The sequence below is a fragment of the Colletotrichum destructivum genome, chromosome 2 (genome assembly GCF_034447905.1).
Source record: "Colletotrichum destructivum chromosome 2, complete sequence".
NCBI lineage: Eukaryota > Fungi > Ascomycota > Sordariomycetes > Glomerellales > Glomerellaceae > Colletotrichum > Colletotrichum destructivum.
This window is the reverse complement of record NC_085897.1, coordinates 3591714-3616377: the sequence shown is the minus strand read 5'-3', so window position 1 is coordinate 3616377 and position 24664 is coordinate 3591714. Positions and strand designations below refer to the sequence as shown.

The 24664-nt window shown below is 55.0% G+C and overlaps 5 protein-coding genes across 5 annotated transcripts; 4 read left to right on the top strand and 1 right to left on the bottom strand.

The window, feature by feature from the left end:
• The first annotated feature begins 197 nt into the window (after nt 1-197).
• On the top strand, nt 198-3479 carry CDEST_03305 (Putative histidine phosphatase superfamily, clade-2, histidine acid phosphatase active). Its single transcript, XM_062919464.1, has 10 exons — nt 198-1513; nt 1564-1648; nt 1765-1927; nt 1979-2002; nt 2060-2127; nt 2185-2246; nt 2301-2446; nt 2495-2583; nt 2638-2754; nt 2803-3479. Exons 1-10 carry the CDS (start codon nt 927-929, stop codon nt 3367-3369), a joined length of 1908 nt encoding a protein of 635 aa, XP_062775515.1. The 5' UTR covers nt 198-926; the 3' UTR covers nt 3370-3479.
• Nucleotides 3480-4335: 856 nt separating this feature from the next.
• CDEST_03304 (uncharacterized protein) lies at nt 4336-5750 on the top strand (the record flags this gene model as incomplete). The annotated part of the gene is made up of 2 exons (XM_062919463.1): nt 4336-5134; nt 5260-5750. 2 exons carry the CDS (start codon nt 4336-4338, stop codon nt 5748-5750), a joined length of 1290 nt encoding a protein of 429 aa, XP_062775514.1.
• A 1708-nt stretch (nt 5751-7458) lies between these two features.
• Nucleotides 7459-10829, bottom strand: CDEST_03303 (uncharacterized protein). The gene is made up of 2 exons (XM_062919462.1): nt 9713-10829; nt 7459-9532 (listed from the first exon to the last, which is right to left on the bottom strand). Exons 1-2 carry the CDS (start codon nt 9923-9925, stop codon nt 8201-8203), a joined length of 1545 nt encoding a protein of 514 aa, XP_062775513.1. The 5' UTR covers nt 9926-10829; the 3' UTR covers nt 7459-8200.
• A 405-nt stretch (nt 10830-11234) lies between these two features.
• On the top strand, nt 11235-15129 carry CDEST_03302 (Putative THO complex, subunit 5 protein). The gene is made up of 3 exons (XM_062919461.1): nt 11235-13319; nt 13392-13635; nt 13694-15129. The coding sequence occupies exons 1-3, from the start codon at nt 12961-12963 to the stop codon at nt 13733-13735; spliced, it is 645 nt and encodes a 214-aa protein (XP_062775512.1). The 5' UTR covers nt 11235-12960; the 3' UTR covers nt 13736-15129.
• A 6709-nt stretch (nt 15130-21838) lies between these two features.
• On the top strand, nt 21839-24616 carry CDEST_03301 (Putative glycosyltransferase 2, nucleotide-diphospho-sugar transferase). Its single transcript, XM_062919460.1, has 3 exons — nt 21839-22949; nt 23097-23322; nt 23423-24616. The coding sequence occupies exons 1-3, from the start codon at nt 22380-22382 to the stop codon at nt 24565-24567; spliced, it is 1941 nt and encodes a 646-aa protein (XP_062775511.1). The 5' UTR covers nt 21839-22379; the 3' UTR covers nt 24568-24616.
• The last annotated feature ends 48 nt before the right edge of the window (nt 24617-24664 follow it).

Genomic DNA, 24664 nt, shown 5'->3' with positions numbered 1-24664 from the left:
CTATGGGAAAGCAGCCGAACAGTGCACCGACCACTATATCCCGGGGATGTATTGGCCGATCCAATTGGCCAGCGAACCTGTGCTTTCGGGACCGGCTCCATCTTCCCGTTAAGCTAAGGTAAGCCAACCAGAAGCGGGGCTGGCTCTGTCGAATGAGACAGTTGTTTCTAACGACAGGTTACCCCCTAACCATTGAGCCTCTCTAACCTCTCTCGTGAGCTCCGGAGGCCTAGATCGAACGACGTCTTCGTCACGACTTCATCCTCTCCTGCGCGGCCTGTCCTGCGCACAACAACTCTCCTGACCGCTGTTTTGCTTGCTTCGTTCATTTTGATTTTCACTTCCTCGTATCCCGCGATTCCCGTTCTGCAGCTGCCTCGAACCACATTGTCCATGAGAGTGGCCAATTAGGAGGAACCCAAGGGAACGAGATCCGAGTCGCATCTTTCTGCTGCATCACACGACTGCCAGTCACAGAATCAGCATCGGCTACACACCCATCCATCAATCCATCCGCCACTCTATCTGCAGGCGCACCCCCACGACCTCCCGCGTTAGCGTGCACGCCCTCTCTGCTCTCCCGCCTCTTCGCCGCCTGCTTCGGAAGCTGCATGCAACCTACGGATACAGCCTCGGCTGTGAAACGTGCCGTTGTCTGACGTGTCTCTTGCGTTAATTTCTCTACTCGGGACTGCGTATTATCTCCACGCCGACCTGTGTTTGTGTATCCGTGCCCCCGCGTGTGTGTTGGTGGAGTACTGTACCAAACGGAGCAGCCTGTTGTTTCTCCCAATCGAACGGCAGCGTTCGACGGACCGTCGATCCCGGCGCGGTTTCTCTCAGGTCCCACTGCGACGTGGATCGTTTACTACGTTGGCCTTGGGCACTGATTGTCGAGCTTCTCTCCCCAGCTTCAAGCGGCGACCATGGCGCCTCGTCAGGGAGGCTACCTGCGCGTCCCCGGACAGGAGGAGCACTATTCTCAGCAGAACCAACAGCAATCGTCGCCCCGCCGCAGCCGCTCCGGCTCCGCTGGCCGGCGAAAGAAGCCGTTGCCAAGTGAGAAACCGCTCCCGGCCCTCCCCCCACTGACGTCCACCCACACGGCGGGCTTTGTCGACGTCGACCTCAGCGGCGGCATCGCCAACACGCCCAGCAGCCGCCGGCGTGCCACCATTGCCATCGCCTTGGCCCTCGCCGTTGTGGGGTGCATGCTCGCCTTCGTCGTCCTGGGCTTCGCCTGGGACGGCGGCAGCGTGCAGAGGGGTCCTGGCGTGCTCGGCAGCCTGAAGAATCTGGACGACTGCCCCTGCAGGCCGGACGACAATGTACCGCAGTACTTCCGGACGAGCCCCGAATTGTGGGCTGGTCCGACAGCGACTGGGAAGCCTGCCTTCATGGCGCAGACGAGGGTCCTGCCGACGGGGACGTATGTGCCGAACCAGCCGTTGCAGACGGATATCCCGATCGAGGGCATGGGGAGTAAGAATGAAAGCATTTTCAACATGATGGGGTAAGTTTCTTGGTCATGGAGACGAAGCACTGTTTGACGTTGCCGTGTAGGTTCCTCACACCGTACCAGCCGAGTCCTGGGTTCGGGGTGGATGAGTACGCCTTACCTCCTGGGGCAGATATTGTCCAAGTTCAGGTACGCTCCCGATATCTGTTCATGCCCATGCTTGACATGAAGCCGTGTTATGCTTCGAAGAAACGACGCGGATTTCGAGTTGGCCAACTAATCAATTTGCTTTTTTCTTGCGCTAGATGCTTTCCCGGCATGGCTCCAGGTATCCAACCACCGGATCTGGTGTTGCCAGTTTCGGAGAGCGCATTGCCAAAGCTGGAAAGAAGCTCAAGGCGAAGGGAGTCTTGGAATTCCTAAACAACTGGAAGTATCAGCTAGGCCATGAGATCCTGGTACCCAAGGGTGAGTGCCCCATGAAGTTTGTGTCGGTACACCATCTAACCCGCAGTCTAGGACGCCAGGAACTGTTTGATTCTGGTGAGAATACATAGTCTAGGCCCGACGTCCCCCCTCGGATACTGACTACTAATTTAGGCATTCTGCACTCATACATGTACTCTTCCTTGTACAATCCCAACAGCAAGATCATCGTGCGGACCACGGTAAGCCCAACCCCTCTATTGCACATCTGTGCTGTTGAACGACTAACACGTATGTAGACACAGGACCGAATGCTGAAGTCGGCCGAATATTGGCTGGCTGGTTTCTTTGGTCTGGAGTGGTATGAGCCCCTCGATATACTGGCTGGAGGAGCCGGTGACTGACGTCGTCTTAGGACCAACAACGCCACCATCGAGGTTATCATCGAACAAGACAGGGCCAACAATTCGCTTGCTGGGTATTTGAATTGCCCCAACGCCCGCAAGCATAACGGAGGCAACGATGCTGCCAAGGTCTGGATCTCGAACTATCTGACTAACGGTAAGTCTGACATTGCGTTGCCATTCGGGAATTCGCTGACACCTTCAGCTACTGCTCGCCTGCGGGACATGGCAGATGGATATGACTGGACCATCGACGACACCTATGCGGCTCAGACCATGTGCCCCTACGAGACTGTAAGGGTTGTTGTGAAGGGCGTAGTCGGGGACAAGTTGGCTAACTCGCATCAGGTCGCCTACGGTTTCAGTCGGTTCTGCGATCTGTTTACCTACGAGGAGTGGGTGGGATTCTCGTACTCTATTGACCTCATGTTCGCCGGCAACAACGCCTTCCAGAACCCTACAGGTGTAAGTTTCCTTCCATAACGCTTAACAAACTTGACTGACTCGTCACAGCGCGCCGTGGGTATTGGATACCAACAAGAAGTCATCGCTCGCCTCCAGAACCACACTCTGGGCTACTCGGGGTCGCAGATTAACGTCACACTGGACAACAACACTGTCACCTTCCCGCTGAACCAGAGCCTCTACTTCGACTTTTCCCACGACACGAACATCGCCTCCATCCTCACGGCCTTCGGGCTGAAGCAGTTTTCGCAGCTGCTCCAGCCAACCCAGTACCCGGGCCCGCACAACTTCACCGTCTCGCACATCACGCCATTCGGGGCGCGTCTCGACATCGAAATCATCAAGACGCCCAAGCCGTTCAAGGCCGACCGGTCGGGCTACGATGAGAAGGGCGGGGAGACCAAGTACGTCCACTTCATCCTCAACCAGAGGACAGTGCCGCTTGGGTGGAGCTTCCCCGAGTGCGACGTCGAGAGGAAGGACGGGTGGTGCGAGTTTGAGACGTTCTTGCAGGTGCAGCAGGGAATGCCCGAGTTGGCGGACTATGACAAGGCGTGTCATGGGGATATCGAGACGGTGCCGTATGGGGTTGTGTACGATGGCAGGCCCATGTAAGAGGGGTTTCTCATGGGGCAGGGACGGCGGTACGGCCGCTCAAAACAATCCTTAGCAATCGGTCACACATTATGGAGACTGGACGGAAGGTCGTAGTGTAATATACAGAAGAGAGCTTAAGATGATCATATGATCCGAATTGGACATCCATCCGGTTTGCTACTGATACCGACGCGAGATCTATCTATGTCCATTTTAATTTGATGCCAAAGGGCTTCTAACACCGGTTTACGAAAAGCTATGCCCGGTCAGCTCCTCAAACCCAACTCTGGATCTGAAGGCCAACAAGGCTAACCAACGACCATGAAAGAAGAAAATGTTACGAAGGTCCAATAAGATGACTCGGTCGGCAAGAATTGTTTTTTTTGCCGCTACAAGCTTGCACAAACATATCAGAATAGCCCTTTCGCTATCTGGGGCCCTGTGTGACGAGCCTAGAAGGGTGGCACTAGGGCACAGAGGCTGAGGGCATTCGGAGATGTGGATGGAAGGTTTTCAGAGATAAGAGAGGCCTCCAAGACCCTCTTTGGACCAACAGGTCAGGCTTGCCAAGGACATGAAGGCACCAGTGTCCCTCCCGGAGCCTCTCTCCGAGAACCACAGAGGTCTACAGAAAAGCCTGCTTCTCTCTATTCCTGAAGAGAGGAGGCCAGAAATGAATTTAGTCACCAGTTCACCACACCCAGCTTCCAGTTGACCTCTTCGCTCTTTATAGCGCCCCTGACACCCTGACAAGCTTTTTCAGCCGTTCCAAAACACCCCAGGAAAAAAAACCACAGCTCTACGCAGAGCGCATGTATTCAACTCACACCGTCAAGTTTTGCCATTGATGCTTTCTGTTCAGCAGGCAAGAGACATTCTCACGTACGAATATTCCGGACGACTACACGAAAACAACACTCTCGCACTTTTTACCCGGTTCTTACATCTCCTGCCGGCTATTTCTTCTCTTCCGAAAGCTGCATAATGATAACCCGCAGCCAAGCAAGGCTAAAAGCCTTAAAATGGGCATCTTTCCCTGCAGAGAGTCGCCTTATGGTCTTGTCGATAGTCGCGCACCAGAAACACCCTGGCTGGGCTTCGCTTACATCTGTATGCAGAGAATGGCAGTACGTTCTAGAGAAGGTCAATTTCTACAAGGTCAAGCTGAGAGTGTCTTGTCTCGACGACTTCGAATACTTTATTTCGCCACGAAAGAGAGAGATGATCCACCACATTTGTTTCCACGTTGAACTGCCACGCTACACGTCTACATGTTGTTCAAAACGAAGTTCACCATCACAAAGGACCAGTTCTGTAGTCAGTGATGGGATATGGAGACTTCTTTCTATTCTCAGTACTTGGGATCCAGCGGCTCACTTGGCATTGGAGATCAATGTGTACTCCCCGAGCGACTGCGAACACTGGTTCAAGAACTTCTACTTGTCCACCGATGATGTTGAGCATGATGAGGACGCAACACCGGATGCGTGGAAGGCTATGACTCCGCATCATGACCTGCAACATGGCTGGATGCATGGCCAAAGAGTTAAAGGTCCTCCAAGGTCGGCTGTACTACGGCTCTTCCGACCTATCTATCTATTGTTCCACGAAACGTTAACCCGAGTTGAAGCAGTCACTTGTCTCATTATCCGTCGCCAACTTCGGCGTTGTATTTCTCCTTGGGGACTGGGCCTGATAATTGGCGCACTTAAAGGTCTAGAGAGCATCTCCTATGAGCCGTGGGCGCCATATAGCGCTGCGGACAAAGAATTTGAGGATCTAGGTGCGTATCAACCCCTGTGGCAGGAAACACAAATTTCATCATCTTGTCATAGCAAATACATCTTGGTCATCCAGTGCTGACGTCAAGAATAGTTCTTGGGCTTGCCATTCGAACTCGTCTTCTAGATACCCTGAGGAGATTAACGGTGTTTGAAGACGCCTACAAGTTTTACGATCCATTTCCCAAGCGGCCAGCCCGTGTATTCTGGCTCGGTTTGGGTGATCCTAGCGAAGGGCTTGGTGCAATTTTTGCATCTAAAAGTCTCAACCTTCAACACTTTGCCATCTCCTTCATGGTCAATGCAGAAGAGGTCTTTCGACACTGCCATTCGACGCGGAGCTGGTCGCATCTACAATCTTTGGCGCTTACATCACAGCTCCTACAGGACGACCGGGGAAAAAGCAAGCAAATCGAGGCTTTGCTATGCCGAGCCAGTGTCCTCGCCCAGAAGATGCCCAGGCTACACAAATTTGTGCTCTGGAATGGGGGAAAGGCACATGCCTGTGCGTTTATATATCGCATTGACAGAGAGGATGCCTCGGCTATTTGGCGAGGAACGTGGCATCTAGAGTTGAGTCCTCTTGTTGTCAAGTCGTGGCAACTCGCTGCCTCGTAGTTGCCGTTTCACAAACTTCAAATAAGACAAGAGCTTGTTCAAGGGGTCATAAGGTCACATGGAGATGCAATCTATCATCTAGAATTGCCCTGCCAAGTTATTGATCCCGCGTCACTTTGGCAGGTCCGGAGAGAAGGATGGAGTTTGGAGGAGTAAAACCCTAGTTGCCGTTGCCCCGAGCTGTTGTCGTCCTAATCTGCTCTCGTCCTAGTTTGCTTACGGTTATTGGGTTTGTTTGAACACACGCTCAGGAGACTAGAAAGCCCCAAAGGTCTAGAGCAGGGCAGCTGTCAAGTCAGACGGATGCCCGGAGTCGGCACAAGTTTATAGCCGCGAGCCACTCCCATTTTCCTAGTACGCTCTGCACAACGCAATGTAGTGTCTTCGTCAGAAGGAAATAATATCCAGCTGGGGATCCCAAGACATCCATCTGCCTTCCAAACAACATGCAATAGCCTACTTTTGCCCAGTGTTCAACGACAGAGTCTGGATACTGTATCATCCAAAAGTAGAAATGGATATCCAACAACCCACTTGGCTCCATAGATAGGGAAACCCAGTAAAAAGCACTATTAGAGAGGGGGTGAGAGGGTGAGAGTGTCGTCCCAACTTGCCCGCAGCATTAGAGGGGACCTGAGGAGTGCTTGGATCAAACGATGCGTAACGTACCATGAGCAGAAAAAGACGCCCGAAAACCAAAACGAAGACAGTCAACGTCATTCGCCGTGCGTATTGATTCTCACAACAGACAGAGTCGGGCGTGGTGGTAACGATACGAAACCGTCGTAGACGGTAAAGCCAACCGTTGATTGAAGTTATGTCATAACGTTGTGACGCCACCAGTGACATCTGCGTTTACTGCTGGAAAACATCAATCAACATCTGTGAATGCTTGATCACTCGTATGCGACCGTCGTTGGTCCCTAACGTCATCGTTACTCGATGAGACTAGTCATTCTGTCAAAGTCGCAACAACTCGTAGAGCTCCTGGGTCGTTGTGACCCTGCTTTCTGCGCCTTGCGTACCGCACCGTTTACCCGTCGACAAGGCAACTTGAAATGACTGGCGATCCCCCCTCTTCTGGCTCTGTTCAAGGAATGAGCACCGAAAGGCCAGCCATTGGCCGGATCTGATGCGGCACCCTGCAGCTTTACTCTCGAGGCTCTCCGATCGTCTGCTTGACAGAACTGTATCCTTGCTGGGACGGCCTTTGGGATGGAGAAACCAGGCTTCCATCGTTGGAGGGCCTGCTGTCTGCCGGACAACGCATGACGATAATGCGACGGGGTGACGTTACCTTGAGGTGTGTAAGCATGCTGGGTAAGACTCTCATCGCGCCTGACGGGTTGACTCAACGCCTACCTTAGGTAGGCATGCATTATACTTTGCCAGCTCCCTCATTACAGTTGCATTTTATAACATTCTATAAAGCAGGTTGTTAATGCATTTGAAATGTTTGCTTGCGGTTTACCCCAACGTTTCTAGCTGACGCTAGCAGTCGCTAGCAGTCGCTGCACCACTGGGCGTTATTTGAATGTGATATATCTGGGTTGCAAGTGTGTGTGTGTGTGTGTGTGTGTGTATGGAATCTCGGGAGTCATCTGTATTTTGGGGCAGGTTTAAAATACCAATGTCACGCAGTAGCCGTGCCTGCAGGTAAAGCTTGCAAAGCGCGGCAAGGTTGCCGGGCTTTATAGACTTTAACGAAGCGGATATCTATTCAATTAAAGGGCTATTTGCCCGAAGCTTCTAGCTTTTGAGTCACCAAAGACCGCCGTCTAATCTATAGTTCCTTCTAGACATTATTGAAGCCATTGGAGCGAACTTCCGTGGGTGGGAGTGTCCGACGCTTGCAAAGCGCATGTAACTCTATCGTCCATCGTGGTCTACAGCGAGCCGCTTGCAGACAGCTCACACGGTAAATTGTTGAACTGGAAAGGATTTGCCCTGTAATCAGAGACACCTGGATCAAATGGTTGGCTGGCAAGCCAGTAACTGCGGAAGAGATCTTTCCCCCAATTATGTCTCGGGTTTCCACCCCGTCGGGCCGCGTTTGACACGGCAATATCAAGGTCTTGCTCGAGATACCTATTATTGAGCCGTTATTGACCTGTTATGAAAGGCGTATTGACCGCAAGACGCCAAGGGCGAGACTGAGTCCAGTTCGGCGTCGAGTAGCTGGAGCGGCTCTTGGTCAATGACCACTGGGCTACTAGAGCTGATGGGTATCAAGTGGGGTGCTCACGGCGCTGCTGTTGTGTTGCCGGAGCCGTCGTGTCCCTCTGGATTCGAAGTTGGCGAGTGAAACCTTTCCAAGGGACTAGGCAGATATTCAGTACGTCCGCCACAGCCCTGGGCCTGACACGTCCCAGCCATCTGTCCATTGAAACGGAGTATCGTCCATCGACAGCCGGGTTCATCTTCAGACAAAATAAGCCTACAGGACAAGCTCAGAAAACAGAGCACTCCCCCTGCGCCTGTCTGAAGGCGTTTGTGAAAAAGGATTGCATGGCCGTGTAATGGAACAGGATGCCGCCGAGGACCGCCAGGTGCCACAAGTTGTGGCTGCCGCCAATGTAGTCAAACATGCCGGGGCACCAGCGCTCGGGGATCTTGCTTGCATACACGAATGCACCGAGGAGATAGACGAAGATGCTCTTGGCGATTGGAGTGTAAAATTCCCAGACGAACTCGGGCCCATGGGAAAAGTACAGCTGCAGAATGGGCAGGAAGCCAGTGGCGCCGAGGCCGCAAAAGAATGCGACGCGGGCCCACGCCATGTCCGCTCCGTTAAAGGTCGGGTGCCAAGGCAGAATGACGCCGCCGATGCCGAGGAAGGCCGTCGTGCTCATGTAGAGCCAGCGGCTCACGGGGTCGCAGTAGAAGGCCGTGTACTCTGTCGTGACGATTGAGGCGGCGATGAGCAGCGAGATTCCCGTGTAGTCGACGCAGGCAAATATGGATATGGCGTCGACGTCGGCCACGGCGTTCATGGTGTGCCAGATGGTCGAGCAGACGAGCGTCAGGCAGGCAGTAAAGAAGAAGACGGTGGCGATGAAGATATCCGTTTTTGTGCTGAACTGGAAGTTGACGTTACGAGGGTAGAAGTACAGAGCGACGGCGAGGACGATGACAAGGCCGATGGCGTGCGACCAGATGTTGACGAGCTCGTTGGAAAGGCCAAATGCCGACCAGATGCACTCAAGCTTGGACTCGGTGAAGCGGTAACCCTCGCGGATGTGCGGGTTGATGCGCCAGGGCACGGGCAGGTCGTCGTAGGCGATGAGCTTCGTCTCCCGGGCCCGCGCGACGGCGAGAGCGATCTTTTCCTCAAGGTTCTCGGCGGCGCGCATAGCCCTCTCGATACCCTCGTCGACGACCTCCCTCGCCAGCTCGATACCGCCGTCGACGACGCGGCGACCCTCGCTCATGAAGGCGCCGGCGGCGTCGGCGGCGTTGGCGAGCCCCTGCTCGCGCAGCTTGTAGGCGCGATTCTCGAACTCGGTGAGCATGTCGTCGAGCAGCTCGATGCCGACACGGGCCTTCTCGTTGAGGGACTCGGCCGAGGCCAGGGCCCCCTGGTAGCGGGCCTCCAGCGTCTCCACCATAATGTGCAGGCGCCTGCGGCCAGCGCCGAGGACCTCCTCCGAAGCGTGGGAGCACCGGGCGCGGACGGTCTGCAGGGTGGAAAAGGCGCGGGAGATGCTCGAATCGAAGGTGAGCTCGCCATACTTTTCGAGGAATTCGAGGCGACGCTCGAGCTCGGAAAGGAAAAGGTCGACCTGGTGGTGGGTGTAACACGAGCACATGTCAGCGATCCGATACAGTTTCCCTTTTTTTCCTTTTTTTTTTCTTCGTCGGTCGGGGTTTGTTTTCGTCCGACATCGCCGTTGTGTGAGAAGAAACAAACAAACGCCAGGCATCACGGGACAGGTTGAACCGCCGAATCAATTCGGGCTTACCTTGAGTAACAAATGCTCCTCCCCGTCCATAATATGGTTGACGATGGACTTGCGTCGAGGGATAAAGAAGGAGTGTCGTCTTCTCCGGGCAAGTTCGGTGCTTTCTGTCTGAGCGCCGGACGCTGTGGCCGTCGTAGTGAACTCGTCGTCGTCTTGAATGACAGAGCCGCTGCAGGGTGACTTGAGGGCAGTCATGTTGACGAGCGGTTCCATCACTCGACCAACAGTTTTGATTCAACAAGAGATGTGCGATTGGCTCCGAACAGTAAAGGCTCGGGCTCGGCGGCAAGGTGACCGCAGTAAGGTTGAGTTGGTCTCTTCTACGTCGGTCTCGATCGAATCGTTTGCACGTGCCGATATGGTGCCGTGGTTGTGGTGCTGGCTGTGTTACACTGAAGGTATGCGGCGGCTCTCGTCTTTAGGGTGAGACGAAGGGGGTTGTGGTTGGAGCTGCAGACAAGTCGATGTTTACGGGTAAGCCCACGGGAGGGAGGCGAGGGAATCAATTGGCTTATACACCAAGGGGAGGGAGGGGAGGGTCAGAGCGGGCAGAGCAAGATGGTGGGGAGGAACCGAGAGAGACCAGTCAGGGACCGAACCGAGAGGTGACGGCTTCTTTAGGGAAATAAAAAACGTTCTAGTCTGTTGAGGGTCTTGGGTCTCTTGGGCGGCAGGCGGCGGGCGGTCGGGGATCTCAACAATGCAGAAACTGGATTGGCCGGGGCCTAGCGGGAGAGAGCGGATCGACAAAACCACCTGGACCCTGGAGAGGATGGCGAATGTCGTTGCGGCCGCGACCAGTTGTTGGTGCCTTTTGCGGGAAGCTGCTCCGAAGACCAAAAAAGGCCAGTGAGCTACTGGCGAACGGTGGGTTGCTGCACGTGCGTTTGAAGCAGTAGCAGTAGTTGTCTTTGTTGTGTGTATGCTTTTGTCTTCCTTTCAGTCTTAGTTCTTTGACAAGGGAGAGACCGAAGATAAGAGAGAGAGTAGGGGGGTGAGCTTTGACAGATCGGAAGATAGACCGAGCGCGAGGGGCGAACTTCTTTTGGATGAGAGACTGCTGCAAGAGACAACATCCAGGTCAAATTATTCCTAGAAAGAAAGAGGAAAGGAAAGGAGAGACCGTGGAAAGGAGCCGGGAGAGAGCATTACGAACCATCAGCGAGCGGCTCTCCAGATGTGCCGAGGGTATGAGGAGTAAAAAAAAATAAGATTCCTAGTAGATTACGCATACTTTACAGACATCCTGGGGGGGTTGTCATCTCGGGGAGGGGACTCTTCTGCAACTGTAAAGGGACATGGGCCCGTCCATCGGAAGAAAGTGGGAGGGGGAGGGAGTGACAGTAGGAGTAGGGAATAACATGGACTAAGAGAAATGGGGAAGTTGGGCGTCGTTCTGGTGACATTGAGTAGTTGGAATTACATACGAGAAATTCCCTCGAGATCCGTCGGGAGTTTGTTCTACTCTGCCCGAGAGTGTCCGCCAGCGCCGAGAGTTCTCGTCCTGCACATTGCGATGAAAACAAGACCAGAAACTCAATATTCCCCAGTGATCGTTTCATTCCCCTTCCTCCTCTCCATCTCATCCCCTTTCCCTTCTTGTTTTGTTTTAACCTCGCAACATCTCGCATCCCGCATCTCGCATTTTTGCTTGTTGTCCCTGGCGGGCACGGCGGGTAATGCGTTGCATGCGCGCCGGTAAAGTTCGGCCCAAGGCGCGGTCGCCCAGAGCCAGATGGGGGTGAGGGGGGGGTGGGGGGCGGCCGCATCCCGCTATGAGCGCGCGGCACCAACAGTCGTCATTCGTTGCGCACACGCACGCGGCGTGGCGGGAATATTGTAACTACGGATAGCATGTCCGAGGATATGCAGATGCTTGCCGACTTTTGCCCAAGAGCCTTGGGATGACGGCGATCAGTGACAATGCTGACATTGCTGCAGAACATGCTGAACGTCAGGGAAGCTGGGCCAACCGGCTGGCCGTCAATGCCTTGTGGCCACTAATTGCCTCCAAGGGAGGGGACTCGTCAACGGCGCCGAGCCCGCTTCTGACATGAGCACTCCGACGAAGCTGGGCAATGACGACGCTCAAGCTATTCAAGATCCCTGGTGGATAAATCCATGACTTGCGCTGCATGAGGAAGCTCCGAGACACGTATTTGCACTCCGACAAACCGTCATGTATCATGTGTAAAGAAGCACACCGACGAAACTTGCTCCATCCAGTTCTGCCCCCCGAGAGGCTCGTCATGCTGATGCTCCTGCAGTAAGTCGGGAGTCCTGCCACTGCTAGCCCAGCCACGACAGTCCGAGAATGACGCTCGACGGAGGGCCAAGCAAAACCGGAAACCCCAGCCCTAGCGTGCCTTGTGATGGCCCAAGACTCCCAGGAGGCGGCAAACCACATGCGACAACAGCCATATCACTACCTAGTCGAGACATCATGCCAGGCTCTAAGCCCCTAGCGTGCTGCCCTTGAATGCTCTGGCAGAGATGCGGTGCATTCCTGGTGAAGCTGGTGCGGCCCGTCCGTGTCTCGCCGGTCTCATGGCTCAGGTTCGCTGATGCGAGCCGGCTAAACGTCTAGGCGTGGGATTTTCCAGCCCCCCTCCCCGCGATGTGATTTGTGGGCTTCCGACCGTCCCTGCCTCACCCCTAATGCTGCCGCCGATGCTTCTTACAATCTTGGGGCCGTTGGTGGGTGGGACGTGGGACGGGGCGCCGCTGTACCGCCGCGGGCAAGGGCGTCCCAACCTAAGCAACCCGCCGGAGCTGGGCGGAGGGCACGGCCCCCTGCGGCTGCATTGATTTTCCAACGTCCGCCATGTCGCACCCGATGGACCCTCCGATCAGGCGTCTCTGCAATTGTCAACCTCAGCAGAGGAGGAAGAAAAAGAGAAGAGCAAGGCGAAGAGAGGGAAAAAACAGAGGCCACCACCTAAACGACAGAGCCACGATCGACACCACCACCATAATCACCACACCCTGCAAACCGTTGCTCTCGTAGCGGCCCGCGACCAATACACCGGTCCGATCTCACCCACTTTTCAGTCTTGGGGCGCGTCCAAAGCCCACATTCCAACACGACCCCGACGAACCACGCATTCCCATCGCCGACCAACAAAAGCCTTCCTTGTCCGACGACGAACCGTACTGGTCTTTACCATCTAGCGGCAAGCCTCTGCGTTAACCGCCCCCACCACCACCAACATCCACCACCTCCCTGCGACGACCTTCAAACCGCAGCCATGGCCGTAAACGACCTGGTATCGGACAAGAAGCTGGGCGCTGTCCTGCAAACCTCCGGCGACGCCCAGAACCAGGCTCTCAAGCTGCTGCAGCTCCTCTCCGACATCGCCCGGGCCGAGGAGACCGGCGGCGCCGTCGAGCAGCTGCAGGCGACGCTCTCCAAGGAGCAGAAGCTGCTGCTCACAAACATCTCCCAGCTGCGCGGTCTGCATCGCTCCGCCAATTTCGACGCCAGGGACACAAAGGCCCAGACGGCCGAGGCGAGGCACGAGGTCGACCGCCTACACCTCCAGCTGCAGAATTTGTACTACGAACAGAGGCACCTCGAGGGCGAGATCGATGCGTGCGGGTCCTACGAGTATGTCGTGTCACTGCGGTGAAGAGGGGTCTGGATCTTGATAAAGAACGTGTGCTGACAATGGAAAACCAGCCATACCTATCAGAAGCTCTCTCTCATCCCCGTCGAAAACTTTGTTGCCCTGCATCCCGAGCACGCTGACAACGATGAGAACGCCATGATGGTTGCACGTATTGGCCACGAGAGAGCGGAGCGGGAGGCCCTCGAGAAGCAGAGGCTGGAGCTTGTAGGAAGGAAGCAAAAGCTCATCGCGGATAACAAGAAGCGCAAGGACGACTTGGCCAACCTCGACAAGGACCTTGAGAAATTCATCGACGTTTGTTTCCCAGTTTCGCTCGAGTGCGTGTCGGTTCGTGCTAACCCCCTTGATACAGGCTGCGAAACCCATCCAAGAACTCTTCGAGAAGGTGGTCTGAGATGTCTCGAACACTTTACCCTGATCCCCTGTATTGCTGGAGACATATGTGGCATGTCTGGTCTGCAACCAACACTAGACATGCCTATCCGACTTTCATGATGAGTCGAAGATACATTCCGAGACCCGTATCCCGAGGCTTGGATGGACCCTCTGGCCTTGACACGGCATACTGTTGGACGAATGCACCTCCATCCAGGCGCACCACAGGTAAAGCGTATACCTGGAGTGCCATAAGATCGGACAGAAGCCAAAACTTTGCTCGTCTGCCTTGATGAGACGATGACATGTCGTTGGCCATTTCCGCTTCGAGGAAAGGAACGGGCTCACGGGGCGAGAACATGAAAAAAAAACTCGGCACTTCGTGTCGGTAGGCACTATCAGACTGGATGCCGACGGAGCCGATGAGTGATGCTCGGTCGTCCGCGCCGTGATTTCGAGGGGCAAGGGGGTCGTGAAGCGGGTATACATGAGACCACAAAAGTTCGGCATTCGCAGTAGAGAACAAATATCGCATTCTCGTAGCGTAGACAGCGCCACCACAACGGTCTGCGGGTGCAACGTCTCGTTTGCCCATACAATAATTCTCTGAAACGGGACACACACTCACACACACACACACATCAATAAATCCGTGTACTTTAGTAACTGTCTTCAGACTTGCGAGATTGCCTTGAACTGCGCCAGTCCAGGGAGAGTCAGCTAGCCGGCTCCCATTCAAACAATGTGACCCGACGCTGACCGCCCGCCGGCCGGTCGGCCGCCGAGTATTCACCGAGCCGGCGTAGGTCCGGGCGGCCACGAGACGGTCCGGCAGAACCAAAGCTATGTCCAATAGCAGACGTCACGCACAGGGCAGCCGAAGGTCTCACCCCGGATCCGATGATGCCACATGTCAATCCCGCCAGGAGACTGGTTTGGTCGATCCGTCTGGCCATCGGGGCCATCGGGGTCACGGGGTGTAAGAGCCCCGGGCGAACTTTCTCTTTTTGTCCACTTTTGACTTTCGAGCGTCTGGGGCAACCCGTTTCAGCGATGGCGAAGCTGTCCAGAAGCCCGTTGAATCCGTAAGCCAAGGGTCCGTTCGTCTGGTATCGCGGCATTGACGGCCGGTGATATGGCCGCATAGTTCGAGAAGAGACTACATCGTAGGAGAGGATGACGGGTCGCCGGAGACGTTGATCTGCCGGCCTGCTTAGTTGACACTAGGAGCTCTAAAGTGTCCCTTATCCCATCTCGTTGCCGACGCCACGTTGCCCAGGGGTTTTGCTGGCTTCGGGAGACGTGATGTGGGAGTATGTCCCATCTCGGCCGTCTTTCAGGGCCTGTTTCATACTTGTTTCCCGCCTTGAAGCAAAAAAACAAAAACAAAATGCAGGATCCCGTCGGTCGACAAGACGGGCCCGGCGGTTGTCCGTGTGCTGACAAACACGCAGGGTGAATACCTAGCACGGGGCGAACCTCTGAATCGCAACACGTTGAAACATGCCACTTTTTGACCGGACGAGTCCGAGTGCCATTGTCGGTCCCATATACTATGTAATCGTTGTCTCAAGGGCAGACCATCGGTTTTGCGCTGGGAAATCAATATCTGGCTTTGGGTATCAAAAGTCCAGAGGGAACTCAATGAACGCCGCGGCAATATTCAACTTACTCTAGCGTGCGTTGTCTTTTGGGGGGGGGGGAAGGCTCCTGTTGGACCTTGCAACTTCCTGTCAATGACAGCAGCTTCTGGGTCGATGGCTCGCTCAATACGCGCACTGGCAACCGAGGTATCTGAGTCAAGTCCGAATTTTCCAACTTTAATTTCAACTCCGTGCATGCTACGGATACAAGCATGAAGGGGTTGACCCAAATAGGGAACCGCCGGCGGGTGTGTTAGCAGGCCAGAACCGACAGAGCCAAACTCGCCAAGGCAGAAGAAATCAGCAAAATTGTGATCACACAAGGGGTGATGATGGGGTTGGATGGATGGATGGATGGATGGGGCTAAGCCCGCCAAGGAGACGTTGGAGGACCAAAGTAAGCCAGATGCGGTCGCTGCCCATTGGGACAGCGACAGCATCGAATCGTCGATGTTGAGTGAGTGTACTACTGTAGCCGGTGTACTGTGCGACGGGGGTCAAGAACCGACGGGCTCCATTCCTTGGCTTTCGTTCGCCTTCATTCGTTTCTCCTTGGGGCTGCTCCTCTTCGCTGACCCCGCCGTTCTTTTCTGCAAGGAGTCTGTCTGCATGTGGTGCAGTATATGGTGATCCGCGGGTGCTGTTGCGGGTCAACGTGGGTGCCGCGATACCAAGCTTGGAGACGGCCGGCATTGTTGAGGACCAGCAACGGCGAGGCTAGGGGGCGGCCCCCCCGCGAGGTGAGAACCTGGTTCTCCAGTGAACGGTCAACAACTACAATAACCCGATCCCAGGCCGACAAAGACGGAGACGGGCCACCCCAGAAAACGCCCCAAAGACTGGACAAAAGTAGAGCGTCTTGTTGGCGGCCGGACCATTTCGACGCGGCCGGTTGGTACACTTGTAATGGTTGGTCAGGAAGCCCGACACTCCATGTCGTTTTGCTTTTGCCAGTCAAGTTCGGAGCATCAGAAACGTTCAATCTCAAACGCCGGCCCGCCAAGGACTCGCTGGCCCCACCACCCGGCAGCTTGCCCCTACCTTTGCCATTGTGCCTCTGGGACTTCCCAGTGCCCATCCTCTCAATCCTAGTAAGCGTACACCTACTGACACGGGCAGTACTGGCAGCTGGCGGGAGCCTGGATTCATCATTGTGTCATTGTCGGATCGCTTGCTCCTGGCTCCCCGGCGGGGGTCCGCGGCACCGGGAGGGGATTTTACCTGCACCTGCGTCGGCCGCTGCCCGCGGAATACCCAAGTAAGCCATCAAGATACCAGGCATTGGGCGCCTTCTCAATGTATCCGCATGATGTCCAGAAAGGAGTTGACAATGCGCTTCAACCATGTCGGTCGCCAAAATACACTTTCTGCCCTTTCTCGAGGTGGCGGAGGGGGGCATGCTGCTTCGTTCAACACGAAAAAAAGCAAGTTTTCCCTTGCGCCTTTGAAATTGCAGAGAGCGTGAGGCGGAGAAGGAGATCAAGATACAGAGACCTCTCTGCAGGAAGGAAACCTGGCGACCTTGATCCGATCGGGAGGAACAAGCACCATCGCCTGCAAGGATAGGCCACGGTCTGTTCTTTTCCTCCATGTCCTAGCCTCCGGGTCCCGAGAGCGCTTCTTCGTCGACATGCTCGCAAACTGAGAGGTTGGCGTCGCTGGCCTTCTCATGTAGCATGAAGCATACGAACGAGGTACGGATACATCTTGCTCCTTCACTTTGCCCTAGTGTGCTATATGCGTAACATGTGTCTGATCTCACATGCCTTTGCATTGCTATTGTTAACCAAGCGCAAAGCACAAAGAAGCGCTATGGAATTAGCTTCGATGATGATGCAGGTGCTGCTGACAGCACCAGCAGGCCTGGTTGCGGTAGGCGTTTGTGTAGCGGCTGGTGAAATGGGCTAGAACCCGACGGCGGTCATTCGACGATGCTGATGCGGCTCCTGATGCCACGCTGAAGCTGCATGGACCAATTTCAACCGTCCGAAGGGTCTGTGAGCCAGAGTGTGAGTGGACTGAGAGTTGTGAAGCACATGTCTGTAGGGGGGGCAGTAGTGTGGCCAGGACACCCAGGCAAACAGCTTGCAGGTCGAAATCTCCTGCGCCAGCTGTCGTCGCTACATGAGGCCCGGCAGACAGATTGGCAATGTTGTCCTGGCAAACCTTGGCTGCCAGATGGATGGGTGGTGTTGCTCTGTTCTCGCAGATTTGAACCTTGAGATTTTCTCTCTAGGAGAGTCGCGACTCTGCCAACTGCATAGGAGAGAGCATAGTATGAGAGTCAACCGGAGAAGTGTGCAATGTAAGTCTCAGGCTCACATCGCCTCATTGCAGCGGTATCCTGGCACGCTACAATATCCCGGGCTAGCTCGCTAGCTCGGTTAGAAGCAGTCGGGAGGGAGGGCACTGTTATTGGATGGGGTCAGGGAAGAGAGAGTGAGTGCCAGGCTCAAAGAACGGGCACCAAGTGAAGGTTTGGCGATAGTGGGACGACCAAGAAAGTCATCGTAGGGCCTCGGCCGCAGGCCAATTTTGTCAGGGCACGCGATCATCGACGCGACCCCTGCGGAAACGAAAACGCGAGCGACAACTGACCGCGACTGCGACCGCGTCCCGTGCAAGTCCAAGTCCAAGTCCAATTCAAATGTTATGGGATGACATGTTGGCAAGCATGCGCCGGACTGCCTTGCACTGCCGATGCCCATGTGGTGTGCATTTCGCCTGTGTGGAGTGTTTCGTTCGCCTGGCACCCATGTCCTCGTCTCTCCAGGGTCGCACGCCGTTGCCCTATGACGACGATGCCGCAATATGGCTCTGGGGGATGACGACGGCAGTCACAGCTTTTTATGTTCCAAGCCCCCACTGAAGCTGCGGCAACCTCGACGACAAGTCTTGCAGAAGCCTGTCAACAGGCCAATGGTTGCCCGAGAGATTGTTAGCTATTGTGAAGAAGAGACCGACACGAGGCGCGTTTTCCCTCCTCTTCTGGCTGAGCCACAATGTGCTCCGCTTAGCGTACGTACCACTTTACATGTGGCCGGGTAGTTGGAGGCGCGCTGCAACACCGTAGCAATTGCTGCTGCATGCTGTTGCATGCTGATATGGGGTACAATGATACAAACAATCGCCTCAGCCCGCCCGCCGTGTGTTATGGCACTTGTTCGCACATATGCATGGCAGAGGCCTAGCTACGGGTGGCCTAGGACACCATCTTTGTTCCGTCGTCCTGCGGCACCAGAGGTGGCATCCGTGGCGTAAATGCGCTCGTCCCCATTGACCTGGCAAACACGGGTACAGGCAGTATGTGCTTGCGATTCCAATACGCGGAGGGTTAGCCAGAGACTCAAGGCAGTGGCGTCTGGCTGGGGGCGACCGGAGTTGATTGTGACTGATTGGGATGATTGACCCAAAGTCCAAAGCATCAAGGACCGAGACTGAAAAGGCTTGTGGGTCATCGATAGTTGTTCAAACATGGTTGCGATGGGTCAGCTGCAACTGCGGCTCGCGGCTCTTCGTTACCATGCCCGCAAACAGCTGACAAGACTATGGTGGAATGGGCACGAGCATGTCAGTAGACTCGCAAGACGTTTTTCAACGAAACGAGCATGCTGTCAGAAGTGGCTCGTCGAAGATTGGCACACCGGGTTAACAACATTGGCATCGAGGACGAAGTGCGAGGGCTTGGGACTGAAGGCAAGCAAAGCAACACCGCATATGACGGACTGAGTTGGTCCTTGCTCTACTGCCGCGGGTCCTTTGTGGAGGATGGAAGTTACCATTAAGTCCTGAGAAACCGTGTCGCCGCTCACTTGGGCTTAGATGCCCCTTCGCATACTGACCCGTCTAGTTGCATCCCACTTGCACCAGCTGATCTGATGCTTGCCGAGGAAGGTAAGGCGAGAGAAGCTTCCATTGAGATTCAGGCCTGGAAACACTCGCCATCAGACGAAAGGGGTCCGGTCGGTGAGGCGTCCAGCGTGAGGCGCGCGAGGCGTGAGGTTAAGCTTCGATTGCTTACTACACCGCCCCGAGCAGCTCCACGCACTAGAAATGGCTAAGCATCGTGACCTGGCCTCTGGGACCTACCTCCACAGATAGAAGGCAATTGTCATTGTTCCAACGCCGGGTGCCGCCCGGGCTGTCATCAGTCAGAAACAATAATAATGGGCAGTTGGGCCCTGTGTCTCCCTTGTTTGTGCCTCTCTACTGGCCTTGATTGGAACGACAGTTTCCAGGGCCTGTCTATGCCCCGTCGATGGTTTGCATATCCGTACGAATTGGATACTCCGTAGTCCGTGCTTTTTTTTGTATGCGAAATAATTCCATGTCCGCGGACTCCAGTCCTGGCTAGGCGAAGAAGCACTCTCTAAGCAGAGCAATCTGTATGGAGTATAGAGACAGTCAACACTATCTGGTGAGGAATGCAGGAGGGCCCACTGAGCTGTGAACGAATGATAAACAGTGGATAGTGGATACTGGAGGTAGTAACCAATAGGTACTGCGGTACCCCAAGTGATGCAACTATGTTAGCGGAAGAGGTATTTCAAGTATCCGTGAGCCAGCCCGTCAGAGCGGGAGGAGCGACCCTACAGCATCTTAGCGTGTCTGGCACAGGCAGTAAGCGGTCCTTGGCCAACGAACTTGGCACTGCTGCATCATCATCGCGCACTGTGCGGAGAATCTGCCAAATTACGCCCCAGTCGGGGTGAATGGTGCAACTACCTTATGCCTTCTGCTGAACGCGGATTACCAGGCTGGATCAAGTCCACGAGAGTTTCTCAAGGGGGAGAGCCAGTTCTGGGCATTGGGGCTGGGCAGACTGGAGACCGTCGGAGCTCGAATTGGATGGAAGGGAAAAAAGCCTCAATATCAGACCCAGCTACCATGGCCAAGGTGCCAACGGTAACAGCAGAGGAAAGAAAATGGTTCAGTTCCAGTAAAGAATTCTTCCGCCAAGTGTGGCGGTGTTGCAGCCCGGCAGCATCAATACTCATCCTTGACGGATGACGTAGTTTGGTAGAACGTAGCAACGATGAGATTGTCAGCAAGATACAGAGTATCTCAAGGAGGATCTTCTACGCTATGTCAGAGTACAGAGTGTTGTAGTACGGATGAAAGGAGTAGCAGCAGTCGAAAAAGGAGACACTTACACAGGCAAGAGAGAAGATGACCAGACATGCGTGGCAAGCAGTCTTTGTTCTTGTGCTTCCTGGAGCTGGAGCCGTAGCCAGGCTACATGGCGCTTGTACCCAGTGCCGGATGCTGACCGCCCTCGCTAATTTCCCACTTCTCATTTCCCGCGGGGCGATTCAGTGCAAGCGCAGAAAATTCTCAGGCCAGTCAATCCCTGTTAGCCTGACTGTGTTCTCCGCTTCTTTTTCTCTCGAGCGCACGTCTCTTTCGCTTTAAAGCAATTAACGAGGCGCTACAAGAGGCAGCCCGCCAGATGCGAGCGGGCGAGACGCACTAGCCCCCGACGCGACACACACACACACACACCCTAGGCTCTTCCAGAACGGACCAATGACAGAGCAGGCTGCGTCTTGTCTGAAGCCAATCCCAAGCCAGTCCTTGACCCAGGGTCAGCCTGCTCGACCCTCCATTCACACCACCGCTTCTGCCCTCTGCCTCGCGTCGCTTCTCCTATTCGCCCAGCATTGTAGCTTTGTTGAAGCTTCAGTTGTCCAGATCCGAGGTACCTTAGTAACCCCAGTCTGTTACAGCTACCATCATTGTGCTTGGGAAACCCCCCTTTCGCCCTCTTGCCAGATTCTAAGGAGTTTTCCCACCCCATAGTCTAGTCCAAGGCCCAGTTCGGGTTCCGCGTCCCCCCCAGCCCGCGTCTGCCCGTCTGCACGTCTTGTCTCGTCTTGCATTGCAGGCGGCTGGGCTGCTTAGAACCGCACCGGCATAGGCCAGTGTCTTTTCCCCAGGAAGTACTACTGGCATCAGATTCAAACTGCGTTGTTGGAAACGTATTGAAAATTAAACCCCTTCCAGAGACTGACGCCCATGGGATGAAGAGGCAACTGGAGGGTACTTCAAGCATGGGCTTCTCCACACCCAGTCGGGGCGTTGGCGCTGGTTGAGCGGAGGTACCTACCTGCTTGAGACCCTTTCTCTTTCCACGCAGAAACTAGTCCTGTTTAGTCCAACACAGCAAGAAGGGCGAATTTACCTCCTAGGAAAAGGCGCAGCGTAAGAGAAAGACGCGTAGAGCAAGCGAAAAGATGGGTAGTAGAGGGAGGGACACGGAGAGAAGGTGTGCGCCCCCTTTACCCCCCTTGTGGCCTACCTACCTATACCTCTAGAGTGCGGTACCTCCCCGTCATACTAGCAGACGGGGAAGCCCACCTTACCGAGTTACCACACACCTTTTGCCTGCTGCCTACCTGACGGCTTACTTTCTGTACTGTGTCCACCTCGTCCATGTCACAGTCCCTATCCAACAAACCATCCACTCTTGCAACCTTGCACATCCTCCCTCCTTCTCTCTCTTCCTCTGTCCCGTATCCATTAGTCGCTACCCTTCTCGTGAATATCATCCGACAAGAAGCACTTTAATTTTTCGCAGTCTCTCCCTTTTTCCCTCTTTCCTTCTTCCCCCTCTGTCGCCTCCTGTCTGTCACCTTCATCCCTCCCTCCTCCTCCCCCCCATCCATCCACGCAACGCTCAAGACAGAGTGAGAGAGTAAGAGACCACCATCGACTTGTTTGGGTAGGGCTCCAGTTCGACCAATTTCGGACCCGAGGTTTTCCTGCTACTCGTACCTCCGCCCTCCTTCCCTCTCCATTCCTCTCTCCCTCTCCCACCTGTTGCCTGCAGCTTGTTGGTCTCGCTCTCCCTCGAGCAAAACTACCCTGGGCTTCTTTCCTGGAATCTCTCTTTCTCGGCTACTTGCCTCGACAGACAGACAACGTTGCCTTCCGTCGTGATTCATCCGTCACTGTCGCTCTCCTGTCGATCAATCTTTCGCTGGCACCGCGCCTCAACAAATACCACCCTCGGTCATCGCCATGTCCATCCTCGCCTGGGCCTCGCGCCGCGTCGGCGGCTTGGCCATGCTGGGCCTGTTGGCCCTGAGTTATTGGGTTATCTCGAAGGAATCAGCTGCGGCGGCTCATGGCTACAATTATCTCCATCAAGACAGCCTCAGCGCCCCGACCTCGACCGCGACCACCAAGGGCGCCGGCTACTGGACTGTCATCTACGCCTACTACTGCCTGTTCATTCACATACTCGTCTTTGCCTTCCCTCTCCGATGCTGCTACGCCGTCTTCGACATGACCCGCCAGCTGAAGAAGATCGCTCGCAACAAGACCCTTAGGGACTACAAGTTCTCCCATCGCCGCCGCGGCTCCTCGACCTCTCTGTCCAGCTCGGAGACCCTGACGTCCTCTCACGCCTGCTCTGCGTCCAGCAGCGAGGCTGGCGACACCGAGCCTGAACTCTACACTGATGGCGATGGTGAAGCCGACCGTGTCATTCATGCCATTATCATTCCCAACTACAAGGAGGAAATGGATACGCTGAAGGAAACCCTCGAGGTTCTGGCATCGCACCCTCAGGCTCGCAGCTGTTACGACGTGAGTATCTCCTTATTGTTTCTCTTGCTGCCCAAAGCCGTTGGTTTTTGGCCGGTGTAGGCAATGATCGCCAAGGCGTCGAATGGCGCTTCCCACCCATGCACTGTCGCATCATCAAACCGATCATTCGTTAACCCGCCGATGTAGGTTTACCTGGGAATGGAGCAACGTGAGCCCAACGTGGAACTCAAGGCCATGACTCTTATTCAGGAATTCGTCAAGAAGTTCCGCAGCATCGATTACACCATCCACCCGTCCGACATCCCTGGAGAATCTGCTGGCAAGGGAAGCAACGTTGCGTGGGCTGCCCGCAAGCTGAGCCCCAAATACTCAATGGCTGCCCGTAAGGATGTTATCATCACGGGTCTTGACGGTACGTGCGCATGCCAGGCTGTGGGAACCTGTCACAGTCAATGTTTCCAATTTTTGCGCGTACAGGATGAATCGCTGACAGGAACGTGGGGTGCCTATAGCCGACAGCCACCTCTCTGCCAACTTCTTCGCGTTGCTGACTACGATGCACCTGGCCTACCCCGAAACGGCAAAGACCACCCTGTACGCTGCCCCAATCATTTTCGACCGTAATGCGCACAGCGTTCCCGCCATTGTCCGCGTTGCCGACATCCTCTGGGGCGCCGGTGGTATGTCTGGATTGTACTCTGGCTCGACCATTGCGCCGCCCACATCTGTTTATTCGGTACCTCTGGAGCTTGTTGACCGTGTTGGCGGCTGGGATTGTGACAACGAAGCCATCGGAGAGGATTTGCACATGTATCTGAAGTGCTTCTTCGCGCTCAACGGCAACTTGACTGTCAGAACCGTCGTTAGTCCCGTCAGCCAGAGCAACGTTTGCGGCAATGGCTCCAAGGGTCTCCGCGGCATCTACTCGGACATGCAAGCTCGTTACAAGCAGGCGATGAGGCACATGTGGGGTGCCCTCGACTCTGGCTACGCTCTTCGCAAGGTTGTCGAACTCTGGCAGGAAAGGAAGCACACCTCGCGTGCTTTCCGTCCTCTGCACAACTCCATGGGCGATGCTTCTGACGTCTACGTTCCAGAGCCACTCGACCAACAGGATCCTGAGCAGCCCAGAGAAAGCGGCGTCTTTTCCGACGTCACCCACGACACCCTGCAGTCCCCTAACTGGGAGCGTATCGTCTACCTGTTCCACCGCCTGTTTGAGGCGCATTTCCTACCCCTCCAGATGACCATCTTCGTCATCTCGTCGACCCTGTACGTCTGGGTTACGGAGGGCAATGAGGAGGTTGCACATCTCAGCTGGATCTTTGACGTCTGCAATATCCTGCGTACCTTCGGCTTTATGGAGATCGCTCTCTACCTCTTCCTGTACGAGAGTTTCCACCGCATCTGTGTCAAGTCTCGCCAGCGCGAGATGACCGAGGCCGGCTTATCTGAGGGCATGAACTTTTCTTACCGCACTGTCAAGAAGAACTTCATCGATTACGCCATGGTCCCCCTGGTTGCTCCCCTTTACGGCGCTATCCCCTGTGCCCAGGCGCAGCTCTGCCACTTCTGGACGCTGGACCTCGTCTACTCTGTCAGCAAAAAGGTCACCCGGCAAAGAGCGAAATCTCTCACGGCATCTGACATCGCGTAACGACAACTCTTCCCTTCGATGTTATCTTTTTTTTAACCCCCTTCAAACTGGATGTCGCCTCCAAGCATGATCATGCGCGAGCTGCGATATCCCCCTT

Coding starts and splice junctions, on each gene's coding strand:
- CDEST_03305 (XM_062919464.1), top strand. CDS start 927: ATGGCGCCTCGTCAGGGAGGCTACCTGCGCGTCCCCGGACAGGAGGAG. Junction 1,514..1,563: donor AGCATTTTCAACATGATGGG/GTAAGTTTCTTG, acceptor GTTGCCGTGTAG/GTTCCTCACACCGTACCAGC. Junction 2,584..2,637: donor CCATGTGCCCCTACGAGACT/GTAAGGGTTGTT, acceptor AACTCGCATCAG/GTCGCCTACGGTTTCAGTCG.
- CDEST_03303 (XM_062919462.1), bottom strand. CDS start 9,925: ATGGAACCGCTCGTCAACATGACTGCCCTCAAGTCACCCTGCAGCGGC. Junction 9,533..9,712: donor AGGAGCATTTGTTACTCAAG/GTAAGCCCGAAT, acceptor ACCCACCACCAG/GTCGACCTTTTCCTTTCCGA.
- CDEST_03302 (XM_062919461.1), top strand. CDS start 12,961: ATGGCCGTAAACGACCTGGTATCGGACAAGAAGCTGGGCGCTGTCCTG. Junction 13,320..13,391: donor GATGCGTGCGGGTCCTACGA/GTATGTCGTGTC, acceptor ATGGAAAACCAG/CCATACCTATCAGAAGCTCT. Junction 13,636..13,693: donor ACCTTGAGAAATTCATCGAC/GTTTGTTTCCCA, acceptor CCCTTGATACAG/GCTGCGAAACCCATCCAAGA.
- CDEST_03301 (XM_062919460.1), top strand. CDS start 22,380: ATGTCCATCCTCGCCTGGGCCTCGCGCCGCGTCGGCGGCTTGGCCATG. Junction 22,950..23,096: donor AGGCTCGCAGCTGTTACGAC/GTGAGTATCTCC, acceptor CCGCCGATGTAG/GTTTACCTGGGAATGGAGCA. Junction 23,323..23,422: donor TATCATCACGGGTCTTGACG/GTACGTGCGCAT, acceptor GGGTGCCTATAG/CCGACAGCCACCTCTCTGCC.